The 20,114-nt window shown below is 37.2% G+C and overlaps 1 protein-coding gene across 2 annotated transcripts in view; it reads right to left on the reverse strand.

The window, feature by feature from the left end:
• STXBP5L (syntaxin binding protein 5L) overlaps nt 1-20,114 on the reverse strand; it is a gene marked incomplete at both ends in the record, with an annotated part of 180,254 nt that overhangs the window by 72,870 nt on the left and 87,270 nt on the right. For both annotated transcript variants that reach the window (XM_084226864.1, XM_084226863.1), the window contains 3 exons: nt 358-441; nt 7,343-7,406; nt 18,000-18,134. In XM_084226864.1, coding sequence (XP_084082990.1) covers nt 358-441; nt 7,343-7,406; nt 18,000-18,134 — 283 coding nt within the window. The remainder of the gene's footprint in view (nt 1-357; nt 442-7,342; nt 7,407-17,999; nt 18,135-20,114) is intronic.

The following is a 20,114-nucleotide window of genomic DNA, read 5'->3' on the forward strand; positions in this document are numbered from 1 at the left end:
CTGTACAAGGCAATTCATCTTCCAACATAATGAAAGTTCCAGATATACCCAGCAGAGATTATTATGTAATTCCTATTGTAGCTATATCTCAGGTCAGCTCATTGCTAGACTCTGTTCAACTGAGGATCCCCACAGAGAAGTTGATGAACTTTTCAGGATCAAGGGGAAGACATTCTGTGTCACAGTACACTCAAGATTTCAGACTTTGATTTCTATTGCCAGTAATTTGCCCAAAAAGCATAGCACAAACAGTATTTCCAGAACCAGCAACGGCTTTAGATAAACATCCATCTGCTTGGTAAGACATATGGCAAACTGCCGAATAATGGCTCTGCTGAATTAATGGAAATTGCTTACCTCATCATAATAAGCTCTCAGATCGGCTCTTTTAGATCGTAAGTCCCAGAACACGATGGTCCCATTCTCATAGCCTATCAACAGCTGGAGGAGGGAAAAAACCACAATTATATTTTGTGATTCAAAAGGTACATATAAATATTGAGTAATATAAAAAGGAATAACAAAGTGATGGCCAAGATTGTAATTTGCCCTACACATAATACCTTGCTTTCAAATTATCTTTTAGTATAAATTACTTTACATTGTCGACAATTTAAGATCTGACATGGAAAAAAAAAGGCCTTTATACACCTTTTTTTCCCCTGAGTGATTATGTGCCTGGACAGTCTTCTCAATTGCACATCTGCTGAAAACCAAAGATTGCTGCATGTTCCTACCAGGTCTTACCTGCCCTGGCCCTTGTTGGAGAAAAAAATCTTTGACATCTAAGATACCACCTAAATAACTTCAAACTAAGAGAGTCACCAGATTAAACTCTTATTCAGCTACTTGTATTCCTTTTATTTATGTTTGCTATTCTTTTAAAACATTCTGAAGAACGCCTCCAGCAGAGAAAAAATTGCTTGCTTTCCAATAATTAAAAATAAATTAACTGATATGTCAATTTTTACTTCTTATAGAACTGGGATTTCATATCATCATGCACATCAGAGAAATACCAGCAAAAAATTTCTGAAAAGGTGAAAGAGAAGAAAAACAATAGTCAGGAGAAAAATAAGAATGAACACAATCATATCTCCTTGTCTCCAGTGAAAAGAAGTGAAATATTGATCTGGTACTGTAGAGTTACTCTTCATTTGAACACAATTAATCTCAGATCTTATGGACAATATCATGTCTAGCTTATTTAGGTGTCATGGAAACTGTTTCCCATAGAATCTGTCTTCTTAAGAATCTGTTTTGGACACAAAGACTGGAAATGGCTAAATGGCAAACTCACATTTCTGCGATAGAATATTTTATGCAATGGGCAATGATAATTGCAGTTATTCATCATCTGTAAACAGATATAGCACAGAATGCAGCCACAGATTTATAGTTTCTATATGAAGAATTTGTGAAGAATAATGAAAAGACAATCTCTTAGTTGGAGAAACCCTAACAGCATCTTTGCTATCACTCACTTTAGGTTGCACGAGTCCTAAAAATGAAATTTGGCTGGCCTCCTAAACAAACCATCACTTTCTTTCCAAGTTAAGTAGAACTGATACATCAATACTGCTACAAAAGAGCCTGGGAATACTCTCAGATCTACTGGATGTGGTTCTTTTCATTGATAGGAGAATATTCCTTTTCTGGAATCTTCTAGCTAATCTGGAAATGATTTATAGTTAATATATTTAATACCTTAATATGAACAAAAACTACTTATATTCCTGAATAATTATTCTCCTGAAAAAAAATTCAAACTGTCCTGGAAAAATTACAGAATATTTAGCATTTTTGTTCTGGATGGCTCCATATGGGATTTTGTGTCAGAGTCAGAAAGCATGCAGCTACCTGGATAGGTCTTGTCTCAGGATGCCATATGGTATTCTGGGATAACAGGCTGCCATTGAGAGAGTGAACAAAGGAGGGTCTTACTGCAGCTGCTTGCACTGTTGGTATAGCAATCCCAAATGGAAGCTATTTGTATATCAAGAGTTAGTGATGCTCATAGCTCTTCACTTGAGTAGGTGCAGGTCAGTGCTGTGCTGTGCTGCACACAGCACTTGGCTTTCAGGCCTGCACAGATTTTTCTTGGCCACAGGGTTAACTTAGCTGCTATTTCTAAAGGACCTTGTAGGCTTCTCCCACTTGATAAAGGTAAGGACAGCACCTTTGTGCCTTTATCTTAATGTAAGGCAGCATGTCTCATGTGAGCATACTTTCGATTGACAGTAGAAATGGATATGGCTCTTTAAAAAAAAAAAAATTGGGATCTCCAAAGACCAAAATGTTGGCAAGAGCCTCTTCACAGAGAGGACGGTGCCATGCCCTTACTGGAGGTTCATCCCATGCTACACAGCTTGAGGTTCCCATCCTCCTTTTTGTATTTACTGGAATAAATAGTATTTTACTAAGTTATGGAGTCTGAGTGCCCTCCTTACTGTCATCACAACAAGCACTTGCACCTGTGCATTACACTGGATACCAAACCAGTCACATTCAGTTTGTATCTACCAATATGCTTCTCACCTCAGCTTTTGTACAAATATATTCAGGAAAGGGAAGGAATTGAAAAGCATTTAGTATGTAGCCCTGTTTCTTAATAAGCCTTTCTTCCCTGGGGAAGAAGGCTTGCCTTTGATTTTTATGCCTCTCTTTTGCAAAGATATCATGCTCCAGGTAATTACTAAAAGGTTAAATACCTTTTATCAGAGGCCACATTTCACCTGAACTATTGCTAAAATGCTTAATGCGCAACTGCACTAAATAATTGCAAGTTACAAAGTATGATTTCAGGGAAGAAATTGAAAGGCAAAGAGATTTGCTGCATAGCCAGGAATGTCTCTTTCAGACAGTAGTCATGCTGCTTTAATACTAACACCGTGGTACAGCATGAAAGCCACAACTCCAGCTTGGGTGAATGGGATTAGTCTCATTGCCAGCATATTTGTGATGCTCTGGATTCTGACCTGTCTGAATCATAGCAAACTCAAACATTCCCACTCCTCTCAGTCATAGTGATCACTTAGGAGATCTATAAGACAAGCTCTTTTTCTGTAATAAAAGTAAAAAGCAAAACATCCATAAATACGGTTGGAGAGGAAAACCCAGACAAAGAAAAACAGTATCTGTAAAAAGAGTTAAGGATGGAAAAAACTCCCAAGATTTATCTTGCCTTTTGTGGAACCTCGTTTAATAACTCATGCTTAATTAAGTAACAAAAAAACCAGAGCATGGGACAGAATTTGGAGAGAGAAGTCTGGGCAAGATCTTCCTTTCTTATTTGAGTTGTTTCACATTTTAACTTAAATTGTTCTTCATCAAATGCTTTTGATGATGGGAGGAAATTTCGTTTTTACAGTTGACTAATTACATTCTGGCACATGAGAGCAAGCCCCTTTCTTGTCCTGGTAACACAAAATAGCTGGAGAAAAAAATCCCAAACAAACAAGCCTGCCAAACAGGCTTGTTGTTTTAGGTATTATTAGATCTCAGAACTCAGACTCAGAGATAAGAAGTTTAGCCCACCAGCTAATTGTAAATAACATTAAACCTTTTCCTATTAAGCTTTCTCCATTTGCTGGGAAACTGCAGATCGTTGCAGTTAATGTCTTTTCCTTTGCAGCAAGAAAAATCATATTTGCCACAGATCTGCCACTTATAAATGTCTGTGCACTCCAGTCTGTCCCTAATGTACACTTATTAATTGATTTGGCAGACGCAGTTATATTTCATGAACTTAATCACTTGGTCCCCAAATTGTTCTTCAGTGACACATTAAATGCCTAAATTCTCTCTGATGTTTGTCTTCCAGGCACAGCTTGTTAGATTCATAAAAGAGACTTGTCTCCAAAGCCTGCTTAGATAGCTTGCCTGGAAGCCACTCTGGAGAAGTTTCGAATGGCAGAAGTCATCTTGAATTGCATTCACTCTTTTGGCACAAGGAAGCCCACCACCAGTCAATGAAATAAACTGGAACTTTTAGGAAGTAAAGGATCTTAATGAAAAAGGTGAAGATACTGCCAGAGAACAAACTTCCCTGGCTTTCAAATAGAGCTCTTATGACTGTCACAGATTTTGAAAGGTCTGACTATGTTTTAGGACTCTAAGCCACTCAGTGTTCATAGAAGAAATACTTATTTACTTCAGCAAAACAGTCCCAGGTCTGTAACCAACTTTGTAATACCCCTGAGAAGGCTATACCACTGGGATCTTGGCAAAGTATTTGTAGAGTAGTACTCTTGTAGAGTACGAGAACATCTACATTTTGAGTAATGATTATGACTGAATTATTTAATTCCTGAAACATATGCAAAGAACACTTCTATCTGCTGCCTATTATGATGTGATGTGTGGAGTCTGACTTCTGCCTCCAATACATTTTGGTGGTCTTTGGTTAGCTTGGAGCTGTGGAGATTAACGAAGTATGTGGAACTATCATCAAACAGCTCTTTTACCTAAGAGTAACTCTGCTAAATTAAATACAAGTCTACCTATGACAGTATCAGGTACTGAAATGGCCAAGAGCAAATAGTAATGGGAAGAAGACAAGTGTTTGCAACATTCTCACATATTCTCTCATTCTATGTAATTTTCTCATTCAAGTATAGCCATCTCCTCAACAATACATGGCTCTGTTTAACTTCATCTTTAAGAACCTTCTAAGAGAATTCAGCAAATCCCATCAGTTACCCTTACATGGATTTCTTTTGTGTTAACTTTTCTAGTCTTCCTTGTGATCAGTACATTTTCAGCATTTGGAAAAAGTTTCATAGGTTCTACCCATTGCACATTTGAAGAAGTACTTAATTGGCTTGTCTGGAATCTGACCTGTCAGCTTCATTTGGTATCCTTTTAGTTTTTGTATTGAAAGAGACTATAAGCTCTTTCCATCCTCTTAATATCAACTGTAATTTTTCAAACTTGGAATCACAATCAGGTGTTTTCCATAATGAACTTTCCTGTCTCACTAAGTTGTCTCTCACATAGAAAACCCAGTCCCTTCTCTTCTCTGAATTTCTTTTAGCATTATGTTCATTTTAGACACAGAAGGACAAGTATTATACTCAGGAATCAGCAGGCAGGTCAACAATGCATTTCTTTAATAGCTTTGTTTTGTTCTCTATTCTTCTCTGCATAATGCCCAATTTTGATTTTCTTTATTGTTCACTACTGAGCATTACGCTGACTGACACTTCCATTGAACTATCAATCATCACTCAAAGCTCTTGATACCAAACAGGAATCGTCAGCTCACACCCATTGTTTTATATGTGAAGTCAAAAATATTTTGCCCTACATGTACCACTTGCCATCATTTACACTGAATACACTTAAAAAGACAGTATTTAACCTGCCATTTTACTGCTGAGTTTCCCAGCCTCCTAAAGTCCAGCAAACTAGGTGACATCACTGTTTACTCTATTTTCTAGGTTATATATGACCATGTTCAACAGTAAAAGTCCCAGGAGCTGCTTTTTTCCCCATTTTTTCCTCATTCTGAATAATGATTGATTTATTCTGCATTCTTTAACTAAAGTTTAATGAGACTAAGTTGAAAAATGTAGTTTAATTTATTTCTTCACTGTTTATTTTTTTTTTACTTAGAATTGTCTATTGATTGAATGCTTGGATCTTCTCTTACACCTGTCTACCTTTTACTGATATCTTCCTGTAAACACTATCAATTCTAATTCTGCAAAACTGCAAGTATTTTGTTAGCACCAATTCATTCTTTACACCACTCTCAACCTATCAATGATATAAAGAGCTGCATTGAGATGGTTTTAGTATACCTTACACTTTCTGCTACTTCTCCCCATAAATTTTCAATGTTTGTTTTTCATAGGCATTTGTCTGAATTTGCTGTTGTTCTTCGAATGCTAGTACTTCATTGGTGCCCAGATGTCTCCCATGTGCCCTCTGAGCAACAAGCACTTGTATCCCCAAGCCAGTTCTCTTTTAACTCTCTTGCCTGGGTCCTTTTCATCTTCTCCCTTTCTGCTGAAAAATATTTTTAGGTTTCTGTTTGGACACAGTGCACGGCATTCCTGTAAAAAAATCTTCACTGACAAGACCTTTTTTTTTTTAAGTACCTTTTTTTCCTACCCTATGTGCCTTAGGTAGCTCATCAGCAGCTTCTGTTGTGGCCAGCAAACAAGAATGATGCCTCATCAATAAACCTTTATTCTCACCAGGTATTTTGCCAGAGATAATTAAACTGCATTTCTTGATGGCTTCTCGTTTGAGGCTGCAACACTACACTTCAATATGCTTAATTACTTTATTTGATAGTATTCCAAATTGCTTGACCTATTGTGATTCTTCCAGAAAGGCTCAGAGATGCCATGGAAGTTGCTGGAGGGTTGGTTCACAAGTGCACTGTTTGTGTGTAGTTCCCCTCGCAATATGGGTAAGTCCAAGGACAAGCAATGCAAATATAAATCAGATGCAGTCATCAGTGCTTTTCTAGGTACCCATAATTTCAGCATAATATCCCCCGTATCAGTATCAGAAATTCAAACTGTTGCTAGTTTCTAACAACTATTAGCTGTTATGTGGGGCATGCTGTCAAACAGATACACCATTTGGAAGATGCAGTACTTTATAAATGCACCCTGAAATGCAATTACTAAAAATGATCAAAACCAATGAGAGCATTAAATACCTTTTCCACACAGGCAAAATGCTCAAAAATCAGTAGCAACACATTAAAAAAAAAAAAGAAGCTGTAATAGAACCAGGATTCTGTCAATCATATTTCATCTTTGAAAAGCTGCCATACAAGGAAAGCCAGCTCTGATTGTGCCTCCTGGTGGTATCAGTAACAACCCTAATGCTCTGACTATATGTTTGGTTTCCAATTGTGCACAGTGAACAGAGTTGAGAATTCCAAACAGCAGCAAGTTCCAAACTCGGGTTATTATCATGATAACTCTTACGTAAGAAAAGATTTCCTATCTTATAAAAACTTATGATAATGCCTTCATAAGCTCATGTTTATCCAAGTACCGAAGTCATGTCACAATTTTTAGTGAAACCTTACTTAAACAAAGTCAAGCTTTTTTAAACAGGAACCATTTAGACGGACAGACATTTCAAGGTAGATTGTCTTTGGCATACATTTCAAGGTACAGTATGTTGTCTGCATCACAAATGTTTACTCGTTAAATTTGTACAAAGATAATTTTTTTCTTAAGAACAGTAAAATAGTTAAAGTGACTTGCAAACATAGAAAGAAAGCAGATGATATAATCAGTGAGTAAGGAAAGAGTAGCAAGGCAAATAAAGGCTATGAAATGCTGCAACATTTTATACCATTGGTTGTACTCACTTTTCCCTCGTCTCTCGGGCTGTCGCTTAAATGTACAACTGGGCCAGGGTGAGTCTTGGTGGATCTGCAATACAAAAATCAATTAAAATCTGTGAATGTTTTTTGTTGCAAGAAGAGCTAGATACCTCAGCTTCTAGGTGTGCTAACATGTACCTCCAATGGTTTAAAAATAGTTGTAAACAGCCTAACAGGGAAAGGTAAAGTTATAGGTATCTTTCAGTGTTCTCCTCCATTTCCTTTTTGCCATTAAAGGCAAAGGTTCTCTTTTCTTAATGAATCCTTCCTTCATTTTTTAAAAAAATCTCACTATTCTTCCTGTTACAGTAATTTTCCCCCTCTCTCATTCTTACAGCTTTTTTGCCTTTTCTATTCTCTATTCCATCTCTTTCTGACCCTCTTTCCTTACTTGTTCTATTTGAAGGCTAATTTGCCAAGGATTTACAAAGTCTTCAGTGGATTAATTTCAGATACTGATAGCATGACTCACCAAGTTCCAATGTCACTAAAGAAAGGGTTTCAGTAACCTCACCTACACTGCCCTGTCAGGAAGTGTTTCAGCATTACTGCAGCGGGGTTTCAGAAATGAAGCAACTTGCCTCTGTCTGATCTGTAAAGCCTTATCTCATCTTCAGAACACCTAACACAGTTACACCCACAGTGCATATTCAGTGGGGCTCCTCAGCCACAACACCCATCCTATGAGTCTTTGTAAACCTATATAGAAATTAATCACTATCCTTGACATCCCCTCCCTTTTTGCAAAATGTATCAACCACATCATACATAACTTAGTATTGAGTTGTTAATGTCCAGCACCTGACAGAAAATGCAGATCATAGGAAAATGATTGGACAGATGGAGATTTTTCATCTTTTCTGACCTGACCTTCAGGCCCTGGCAGGCATAGAGAGCAAGAAGACAAGCACCAGTCCACAGTTAATGCCTGCACAGAGGAGGACATTTCTCCCATCTAGGTTCTGGGGTCAGAGTACATGTTCCTTGGAGTTCAGCTTAGGATCTGAACTTGTATGACTGGTCTTGGTTCACCAAAGGTCATCAGGAAAAAAAATATGGCAGAGATCGGCAGAGCCCATAAAATGAAGACTTTCTCTGGAAACCATGCATAAAATAACCTAGGCTCCAAGTTTCAAAACAATCTGCAAGAGAATTGCAGAAACAAACCAAAACAAGCTTCTCCAGCTAAACTATTCAAAGGATTTTTCTAAAATAATAGCCTCTTCCTTTGGCTGAATACTGCACTGTAGCAAAACTGGCCTCTGTTCTACAGGTCAGACTCCAAATCAAGACTGAAAATGGTTACAAAAATTCTCAGACAACTCAAACATTAAAACACTGTGGACTGATCCATAGCCTCATAGGTTTCTCCTTCCCAGAACAGTATGCTCCAACAGACTTAAAAGCATGCATACTCTTCTCTGGCCTCTATACTTTGCCCACATTATGTTTTAAATATTTTAACTATTTTGTCATGAACCAAAGCTGGGTCAAAGCAGAGAGGCAAAGATCTGAGCTGAGGACAATGAAAAATTACTCCAAACATTCTGAACATGCAGCATGTTGTTCTCCTACATGAGGTCTCCAACAGCACAGAAATGAGATCAGCAGGAAAGCAGTGGACAGACAGTTTATACAGTGACATTCTATACAGACTGTTTTTCATGGTGCCAGCAGCAAGCACCCATTTGTCCTGAGACATGGAATAAAACCATTTTTACAGAGATACAGATAGCAGGAGATCTGGCTGTCATTGCTATACAAGCCAACTTACCAGAGGGGACCCCTCTGGCTGAGCTTCTGTTTCTGAGTAACCTGTCCTGAAATAAAAATAGCGTTTGCACAACACCAGGCCTTGGAGCAGGCAAGGTAAGTAGGTAGTGACAGGGAACTGGGGGGCGAGATGAGGTTGTTGGCAAGCAGTGCTTAGACCTACACACATCTTGTACATCTATCCTGAGGGAATACATGTGACAGTTTGGGACAGTTTCAAGTGCTATTTCTGACATAGATCACCTGTCTGAACTGGTCAGAGTATTTTGATGGACAGAACTAGGTCTGTTTGGAGAATACGCTGCCTATGCAATGATGGGCAAAGGAGGAAGGGCGAGAACAAGAGGAAAAAACAAGACGAGAAGACACAGTATAAGAATTTTCATTTTTTTAGCCAGATCACAGACAGATGACATAAGAGAGAGCAGAGGCAAGCAAACATCAGATATGTTTCCCTAGAAAGCTGGGGACAAACAAAATGGTAGCAGAAGCACATGGAGGCTGACAAAGCACAATGGGTTGGGCAGCTATCCCAGGCACTGAACCAACCCAAGGATGCATGGTTGGATGCTTGGTCATTCCAGTCTTGGCACATGACCAAGATAAGGCTCTACAGATCATGGCAAAATCATGACAAATGGAGGGAGAAAGGAAAAGAGCATACTGTCTTTCTAAGGTAAAGATTGATTCCATTTAGTCAGCCCTTTGTACCTAATAATTTCAAAAGTCAGGAACAGTTTAGATAAATCTGGACAACCAGTTTCTTTGAAGGATACATATGACATTGCTGACCAAAGAAGGCATCAATTTCTCTTTGGGTAGAAGCAAACTCTTACATGAGCTGTCCTCTACTCTTTAGGCTAAGTATACTTTCATAGTCACACAAGCTTGTCGTTCCTCTGTAAATGGTCTAAAACCCCCTGTCTTTTACTATTATTTTTATCTTATATTCCTGCAGGGTGTAGCCTCCAATTTCCATGTTAAAACCTCAGCTGAAAGGGTTTTCTTCACTAATACAATACATTTTCCAGTCTCCTCCATTTCCCTCTTGAATTCACCGTAGTTGGGGGACCCTGGGATTTACTGCACTGTATTAATATTGAAGGGTTTAGGGTTTTTTTTTTCCTTAGGCTCTTTTTGTTTCTTTTAGGAATATTGTAATTTAATTATTATGCACCTAGTTACTTCTTTAGTTTTGTTGAATAACCACTTTATATACACTATCATCAAAGCTGACACCAAACACAGCAGTCTGTGCTCTAAATGGATGAGATTTTATTTTTCCCCATTGTTTTTCCTCTATATTTGATATAAATATGCTCTTAGTATTCCTATTACTTCTTGTTATTTTAATAATTTAGTTGTTTTGTATAACACCTGGCTTGCTCTGGCTTCTTCCTTTTTCTTTCACTTCTATTACATCTAAGACTGTCAGGTATGCCACTCCATCAAAAGACTCAACAAACCATTTTTTAGTTTTCATACATACATCATTGGTCTAGGAAAAATAAGGATTCAGGGGGAAGGGGCTTTAGTTTTTGTCTTCGTTTCTCACCATTCTACTCTATTTTAACTGGCAATAAATTGAATTAATTCTTTCCAAGTCAAGTCTGATTTCTCCATTGACAGTAGCTAGTAAGTGATCTTCCTGATTTTCCCATAATAAATGAACTTTTCCATCTTATTTTCTTTCCCTGTCCTGTTGAGGACAGAAACAGCTTTGTTTATACATAGGTAAGAGTAAGCAGAGAGTCTAACAAGTTTGGCAGTCAAAACATGGCTTCTGTCAGGAAAGCAGAAAGGTTCCTTTTCAAGTAGCTGTACATATCTAATGTGCCATCACAGATAAGATCACACACAGGTGACAACAGATGTTTCTGAAGCTTTTTGGAGGTGTAGAGCCTATTCCCCGGCAGTCCTCCTGCACTGCCTTTCCAGGGCTCCAAGAAACATTGATTTTTTTATACACAGCAAGTAAAGTATTTGCCTCAAAACTGATTCCTCTTTGGACTACATAATGAGGAATATTCACATGATGCAGCAAGCTTAAAGTTTGGTGTTCGGTTTTGGATGAACATGCACAGTCCCATCTTGGGGGAGATGTTTGTGGGAGGATAAAGTGATACAAAATAATCCAAGTTCAGGTGGAGCAAGGAAGAAAGCATTGCTGTGTGTGACAGCATTGCAACTTCCTCAGTTCTGCAAGACCTTTTGCTTGTTGCTCTGAGCCTGCCTGATGGCTGGATACAGAAGGAGTGACACGGTAAATCTTCTCTGGTTTGCTCCTCCTGATGTTTTCTCCCTCTGGGTACAGGACTGTGGCAAGGGACCCAAACCTTGTCCTTTGTGCCACAATAAGACCAGGAACTGTCTGCCAAGGGCAGATCAGTGCTTCACTTCTTGCATCTCCTTGTCTCCTCAAGGAAGGTATGTATAAATAGAAGTAACAACAATATCTTTTGGAGCCCTAGGGAAGTGCTGCTTGTAAAAGGAGAGCAAGGCATTAGGCTGTACAGTCAATTTCTCTTGAGGATAGACATCATGACTGCACTACATGCAGGATTAAACAAAGCAATGATTTACTTAACTATATTATATCAATAACATTATTTTATAGAACCCATGAAACACAATCAGAGCTACAGATACCAGTAATTACTGCTTTCATACAGTAAATTATACTGTATATGCATGGGGAAATGTCTACACACAAACTCCATTTTGCCTCAAGTTGTTTTTATATACATAAAATGTTCTGTTTCCCCTCATTGCCATTACAGTAAGGTTGCCAAGAAGGTTGGAGAGTTGGACACTGTCATTGTGGAACTGTCTACAAAGAAAAAATACCCAGCCATTCAATGATATTAAAAGCAAAAGCAGAGATCCGACAGCTCCTGGAAAGGACGAAGAGGTGCTGGAAAACCAAGCAGATTTGAAGCTATTGTGAATAAAGCACTCTACTGTTGATGACAGATACCTGTGTATAGGCATTCCTTCAAGCTGGCCTTGGGGAGCTGCATAAAAACTAACTAGATCTACCTAGATCCTATTCCTTGAGAAAGGGAAAAATAAAGAAGAATCAGCAGGTGAAAATAAGGTGTAAGTGAAATAGTTGAGCAGGGAATTTTTCATTTCCAAATAGCAGTCAGGGTACAGCTGAGAATGACTGAGAAAATAAAAGCTCTGAAAAGACACAAAAAGGATAGAACACAAATCCAAGTCAATTCTCAGCAGAAAGAAAAAAGAAAAAAAAAGAAGGTCAAGTCTAAAAACTATCAGCAATGATTTGCAGTAAAAAATTTCTGAAATGAAAGCTAACTTCAACAGAGCAAGAAAAAAGTATGAGCTAATGATACAAAACTTTCAACGTTTCATAGTCTTTGCTGACCTTTAAGCACAAAAAAAACCAGACTGCAGAATTGAAAAATGGAACCAAAGATTCCCATGACAGCTGTACAGAACTAAAACTAGGCATTTGCTAAGAAGATACTGATACTTTTGAGTTGTTTTGCACTTCATCAGAATTTGTTCCTGACAGCAGCAGGTATTAATTTACTTGGTGTATATCCATTTGGGGAAATGAGAGAGTGGTTATGCTGTAAGACATGACTCTTGCTCAGAAGAACTGCACTGAAATTAAGACAGCAGTCACTGTAAAACAGTTTTCAAATGACTTGTAAGGATGGAAGCTTTTATTTGATTATTTTATTCTGAAATTAGAAAGCTCAAAAAGAAGTCTTCAGCAATGGTACAATCTGAACCCAGCAAAATGTGGAAAATACACAGATGATGTATTCCTCAATCATCCTGGAATATTTTATGCACTCTAAGAAATTAAGTGACTTAAATACTGTCATAAGAACTTCAAATACCAAGACAATCTTCAAAGCAGGTAAAAGTATGCTATGACAAAATAGAATCAAATCAAAACCATTTTCCTTTTGACAGAAAAAATAGCCTGCACAATTGGAGAAGTACTGTAATGATTTCTGAGAATGATAAAAATCTGGTGTTAGAAAGTGATAGAAGCAGTTAGGAGAGGGGGAAAAGAAAGAAAACATCCATATTAGTCATTCTTATGAAATTGACTGAATGTGCTGAAGAAAACACGTGCATAGACAAATACTTCTTCAGTGAGAGTAGTCAGACATCATCCACAGTCCTGACTTCCGTAAAGGTGCAGTGCTCCAGGGAATTTAAGACCTTTTCACTGGTAGAGCCGTAGAGAAATTGAAGAGAATGAGTAAGTTAGACACATTATTCAAATGATGTGGATCAAAGCTAGGAGTTGGAGTAAGCAAGAATCAATTCAACCTCAAGATGCAACTCTGAGTCTTAGACATACTTTCTGAAATGTCCAGAAAAAGGAAGCCTTGAAAATTGTGCTTTCTTTATATTAATAACTTTCTCCAATTGGGTCTGCACACAGAGAGGGCAGCAGATTCTTCAAGACTGTTACTTCTCCTCCTTTGTACTGCTTTACCTCACTGCTGTGGATCTACTGACTCTTGAGTTTCCATTTTAGGAAATGGGGATGGGCAAACAAAGGGCTAAGAAAGGAGATATCAAGTTATGGCTCTGTCATTGTTGAGTTCCAGTCTGCCCAATTCTTTGATCCTTCAAATCTCATAAATTTTGGCAAGTTTTGTTATTCATTCATTAGATAGTGGGGAGTTAAAACACTGGAATCTTATTGGGGGCTTATAATGCATATTTTTCATTTTTGGAGTTCACATATAAAGATCTTCTTTTCCTTTCCAACACTAGATGACTTTCCCAAATGTATGATCATGCTGTGAAAAATTGATCTCATTGTAGTTGGAGTAAATGGAGACATGCTGGGCTCATTGACTATTTTTCTCTTCCAAAGCTGTTTCCAAACATTTGGAAGGAAAAGAGATAAACTGTTTGTTTATTAGAGAGTAGAAAACCAAACAGTATTATGAGCCTCAAACCCCTCTGGCAAAGGACTAGCTCTGCTACATGACAGAGAAATGACAAGTGAAAAAGTTTTGATTTATTCATTCTTAGCTGAGATCACTTTAGTGTGGCCTGAAGTATTGATGCATGACATGATAGAAATGGCTGAGACAAGAATTGGTACCCATATGCTTGTGGTTTTTTTCAGCTCTGTTCAAGGACAGGTCCACTGAGACACAAACAGTGCACATAATTTAAGAAGGAAATTTTTCCTGTAACTTCCAGAATTGGTTACGACTTAGTTCTGAAAATAATCTAAGAAAGAAAAGAAAGAAAAAAGAAAAGAAAAAAAAAGGGGGGAAAAAAAATCTGTTTCCTTTGCATTATTGGCTGTTCAGGCCTTAATTTCTAGCTAACACTAGATTCTGCTTAAGCTCACTGAATGTTTTCTCCTAAGAGAAGACAATAGTCACTTATGAAGAAATATGTATTGCAATCATCTTTCTGACATGTATCTCCACTAGATGCATCTAAACATGGCATAAAACCACTATCACTCAAAAAAATAGTGCTCTAGAGATCTTTCAGATACAAAAGTAGACAAGAAAAATCACAAAAAAAGCCCTCTGCACCAAATGCTAACTTTGTAAGTAAAAGTAGCTGCACAGGACGAGATGATCAGATTTCTTGCATCATATGCAAACTCTAAAAATGTTGCATCTAAACCTGTTTCCTCTTCAAGTCTTCAAACTACCAAGCCTTTTCACCTCAGTCTTTCACTGCAACAGAATCACTGTTACAAAAAAATTCTTGCAGGTATTTGATAGGCCTCACTGACTCAAAATATTTGGTTGTTTCTGAGGATGAGGGTTACATGGAGATTTCATTAGAAGTAGATACAAATCTGTGAAAAGTAAGAGGGTGCAATTAAAAGAAAGAGAAGTTATGCTGGTAGACCTTCAGTTTTAGAAACTGGATGAGAATTGCATGAAGAGGGATGAACTCCTTCCGGCTTGTTAGAGCAGATGATACACAAGCTTAAAATTTTATTTACAAACCCTCAATCTAAGCTGAGGACTTGAATACATCAGCAGAGCAATGGCTTTTACTGGTCTTTCCTTGCCAATAAGCTTGAAAGACATATGATTGTGCCAAAGGTAACACCTTTCCTTCCAAGCTTTATGGAGAATAGTAGCATCTTCAAGCTAACCTCAGACTCTGAAATGTTATCATTAACTCAGAATTTAACATAATGTTATGAGCCCCTTACATTGTTCATGATAAGGTTGAAGATTTTCCTGAATTTTACATACATATATTTTCCTATTTTCTTTTGTCTTTGAAAGCACCAAACATCAACAGACCCTGTGAACTTATACAGCCTAGAACAACCTAATTTTACTGTAAGCAAGAAGTTGGTCTTGAAAATTCTAGAGAAGCCTTACAACATTAATTATTTTATGATTCTGTAATACAAAAATGTGAAAAATATGCAAAAATTATGTGAAAATAATGTGGAGATTAAAAATATAATCAAATCAGAACATACCCATGGCCCAAAATAAAACTCTTCTTTCAAACATTTTTCTCAGTGCTATTCTAAAGGAAAGTCTACGATCATAAGTTCATCCTCATGAAGTACATTTAAAGGCAATAACATTTCCTTTAAAAGCTAATCTACATTCCATTTTACATGCAGGAAAGCAACAGTAGTGGAACAGACATCACAGTTTATTACCAGAGAGCATTCAAATTACTTTACTGAGTCACCCAATTTCAACTTCAGAGGGACTGTAGCATTTATAAAAATGGCTGCCGTGGCAAACATCACAATTATTCCCACCAGCCTCTTCCTCTAATACAGAGAAACTAATCTGGAGACACATAGGATCCCCTGTCCACCTGCAAAACATTTATGAGGACAACTTCCTCCACTCTATATCAAGGACTACATGGTAAGATTGGATGGAAAGGATGGAGCTTTAGAGAAGCACACTGATTACATGGATCAATTTATCCTTGTAAGAGTAGTAGAACTAGAAGCAGTTTGAATTGATTGAATACCTCATTCAATACCCCTGTGCTCACCTGTCAACAAAACAGTACATGGCAAACTTGCTGTTTAGAAGAAGAACCCATTTTGGTAACCATGCAGCACCTCTGAGTACTTGAGGTTACACAGTCTATCTTTATTATGTTGTCATTACCTTTTACAACTCATGGAAAGAGATAATTTGGAAAATCTAGATATTTTCCTGCATAGAAAATACAAAGAAGATAGTTAGGAGGGGCTGCTTGCCTCCTTGAAGATTCTAGAGATGGAGCACATTGCACAGCATCTAGTGAGGCTTGTTAGGAAGCAGGCCTTATTTTCCACATGGAAAGAGGGGCATCATTCTACTCTACTTTCATATAAAATGTTTGTTGTGGCCCCTAAAATAATTTTAAAACATTTATCCAGAAGAATTTTGGAATAATTAGAAAGGGAAACTTGGTGGAAGGCTTCGAGTCCATAAAAAACTTTTGGATCTATTTCCATACAGAATAGAAACATCCTAATTTCTGGAAGAAAGAAAATTACAAGTGCACACAAAATGAAAACATGTTGTTCACAAAAACGTAAAGAAATGTAGTAAACATAGACATTCTAAAATACAGGATTCAAAAAGCCCTCCAATATGTCAATGCCACCAAAACAAAGTGAGAAACAGAAAACAATTAGGATACTTTCCACCTGAATAACTCATCAAAATGATCTTGCTCCGGTGGAAACCATGTTCTCCAGCAGTACTTTTTTGCAGTCAAAACTACTAAACAGAGACAAGCAGTCCCACAGGGGCAGAACAACCAAACATTCCAAAATTGAGAGCTGGATGAAAGATTTACCAGCAGACTGAATCCTGATTACTATTTGAATCCTTGGTTTTATGTCCTTTGAGGGTAAACTTGGATTTTTACAACTGTGCATATGAAGTTTGGCGAGGGTAGAGAGGGAGAAAAAAATGAGGCATCAGTTCAGCCTGGGGGACAGAGTGATTAGTATAATGATAATAATAATAATAGAGGGAAAAGAAAGGAAGGGATTTTTGAGAACTGGGGTTACACTGCAGGCCTGTAACCCTGTTCTTAGCTACTGTTCTCTTGGTTCACAGAGATCGGTGTGTTTCAATTTACTACCAGAGGTTACAGGTCCCTCACAACATGAAGCAAATGTCTCAGAAACTGCAAGAAGTACTTTGAGCTTTCCCATAGAAGTTCCTCTTGCTGGAACTTCACAGAGAAACCAGCAGAGAAAGAGTTTTTCCTTTCTGTCGAGGCTTTTACTTGCAGGAAGCACAGATGTATCCCAGATTTTTGTATGTCTCTTTCCATTTCACACCCACAACACAGGCACCTTGCTTAGCTTGTTAGAGAACTATCATTTAATAGGCACTCATTATATTTCCTATCCCTTAATCAGGTCTTGATCTGTTTGAATTAACCTTCAAATTCTCACTGTAGTGAGCAAGAGGCTTGGTCTAGAGACCTCCTTCTGTCCCTTCTCATCTAAATGATTCCATAGTTCAATGAAGAAAAGTTCTCTGTAGAATCTTAGGGCAAATAAACTCCATTATTCTCTTCACAGGATGGAGGACATGGTGAACAAGCTTTCCTCATAAAAATAGCAAAGTCTGAATTTTAGTGATTAAAGACTTTCTGTATTTCATGGAACTTCATAGTTAAACAGTACACCAATTTTTTTTCTTTTATATGAAATATGATTATGGTCTCTAACATAAATCTGATTCCTAATGTCCTGTAAAAAAACACTTAATACTGGAAATGCATTCACTGAAATTAAAGGCTTCAAAAGATCTGGTAACATTTGAAAAACCAAATAATTCTTAAAAATTAAATTTAAGACAGCTATGACCACACATACAAATGAAAAAAAAAAATCTGCACTTACAGTTCTATTGCCTTGTTCCACATAATAACATATCCAGAAAGAATGAAGGACTCAATATTTACAATGTGTGTATTTCCTCTCTCTGTTCCAACATAAAGCCATTTACTCTGGAAAGGTAGATGGCAGTAAGTAATCCTGGAAAAGAAAAAAAACACAAAACAATAAAATAAAAGTGACTGAATACCACGTTAACCATATTTTTTAACACTTCTGCAGCTGAAAGAATTATTCTTTCCATTTTACAACTTGAGAAAAACCTGCCCAGAAGGCATTCTGAAGAATGTGCAGGTTCTGGGGTGTCATCTCCAGGAAAATGATAAAAGAGATCATGAAACAAAACAGGGCCATCCTGCCTGCCAATATTAAAGCCAGGACAAAAGAGAAGCATCACCTGAGCACTGAATTAAGTCTATCTATCTCCATGAGTATCTAAATTGCACTTTGACAGTATTCAAGACTCTCAAGGAAGGCTTTCTTATATCCTTTCTCAGAATAAGCAGATTATCCAGTCAAACAGAGTTTTGTTGACATCAGTGGGATTCATGTTTTGCACAACAGAAGTATAATACCATAATTCACACAAGAAAACATTCATTTGTTTGCCATCTGGAAAAGCAGGGCCTTAGATAAGAGCATTTATCAAAACTGAGCTACCACAGACACACTGAACCCTACACTCATTACAACGTGATGAAAAAGTGCTACATTAGCTTGCAAAGATGTCATGACAATTTCTCATGATAACACATAAAAATTTTCACAGATGATGAATGAGTAGGTTCAGGTTACTTTTATAATATATAGATATTACATACACTAAAACAAACTAAATCTATGGGATGAGAAAACATTTGCTACTAAAATGTAAGTGAATGTAGGCTACCTACAGAGACTGAAACTTAATCCAACCTTATGGTACAGACTTGTAAATTTTATCAAAAAAACCAGGCATTTTTCTTGGTATGTCACATGTTATTATATTTATCACTCAGTTCCACAAACAGGCTATTTCTGGCTTTTATATACAAACTTGATTTATTTTTCCTTAGCATCTTCAACCACCCCAAATTACATACAATATTTAAAACCATGCATATTAAAAAAATTTCATTCTTATGGTACAGCAATTTTTCTGAATTTATTATGAAGGAGTGAGAGGGATGTTGGCATTCTTTCAGTAATTTGGCTCTCTAGTCAAGTAAAGACCTCTGAGTAGAGCATTTGCCACTCTTTAAGGAATTGATCAATAATTATACAAATTAAATATATTTTATGTAATAATTCCCTGTAAAGTACTCTCAACAAACAAAAAGGTTCCAAACAGATTATACTCAGTATTTGCATAGTTCTGTAGTTTTCCAAGTATCTAATAAACTGTCAGTACATTCAATGCTAGATTCATTCAAGTGAGGAAAATTACTTTTTTTGTACTTATGCATCACACTGGATTGAATACAGTTGAAATATGGAGTCTTCACATTTGTAATTTATGGAGAAAATGATTGTGGAATCATGGAATAAGGCTTACCTTTCACAGAAATCTTGTTTTGTTGATTAAAGTGAGACCTAAATATAAGATAGCCTTCACTCTGTCCTGCTGTACAGGACTAAATTTTACCATCATTTGTCTAATTTTGGCAATAATTCTGGAGCCTTTAGTGGAAAGAACACTGGCTTTTTCAAGAGAATTGCTTTGAGAATGGGAACTATATTTTAGAAGGCATAACTGAAAATTTTAGAAGGCATAACTGAACTGCTTGTTCAAGCAGCAACATAATACTGATATTGTGGGTACAGCCAGACCAACAAAGATCCAACAGAAACCACTGCAGAAGGTATATGCCACCTACATAATCCTTGACGGAGGTCAAGCTATGAGCTTTATTCTTCTGCTCATAACAGGTGCAAGGAACCAATTGCCCTTTTGGCTTTATAGTTTCAAATGGGAAGTAGTTTTTCACATCTTTTCTGATCCTTTTCTTTTAAACTAAACAACTCTATTTCTTTTGCTTTCTCTTCTGGTGCACCATTTCCTTCACTTCTGGTTAAATTCATATTTAGTCTCTTATTTTTTTGGTCAGTGTTCCATTTCTTGCATTTCTGTACTTCCTCTAC

Source organism: Fringilla coelebs (assembly GCF_963513975.1).
Source record: "Fringilla coelebs genome assembly, chromosome: 2".
Lineage (NCBI taxonomy): Eukaryota > Metazoa > Chordata > Aves > Passeriformes > Fringillidae > Fringilla > Fringilla coelebs.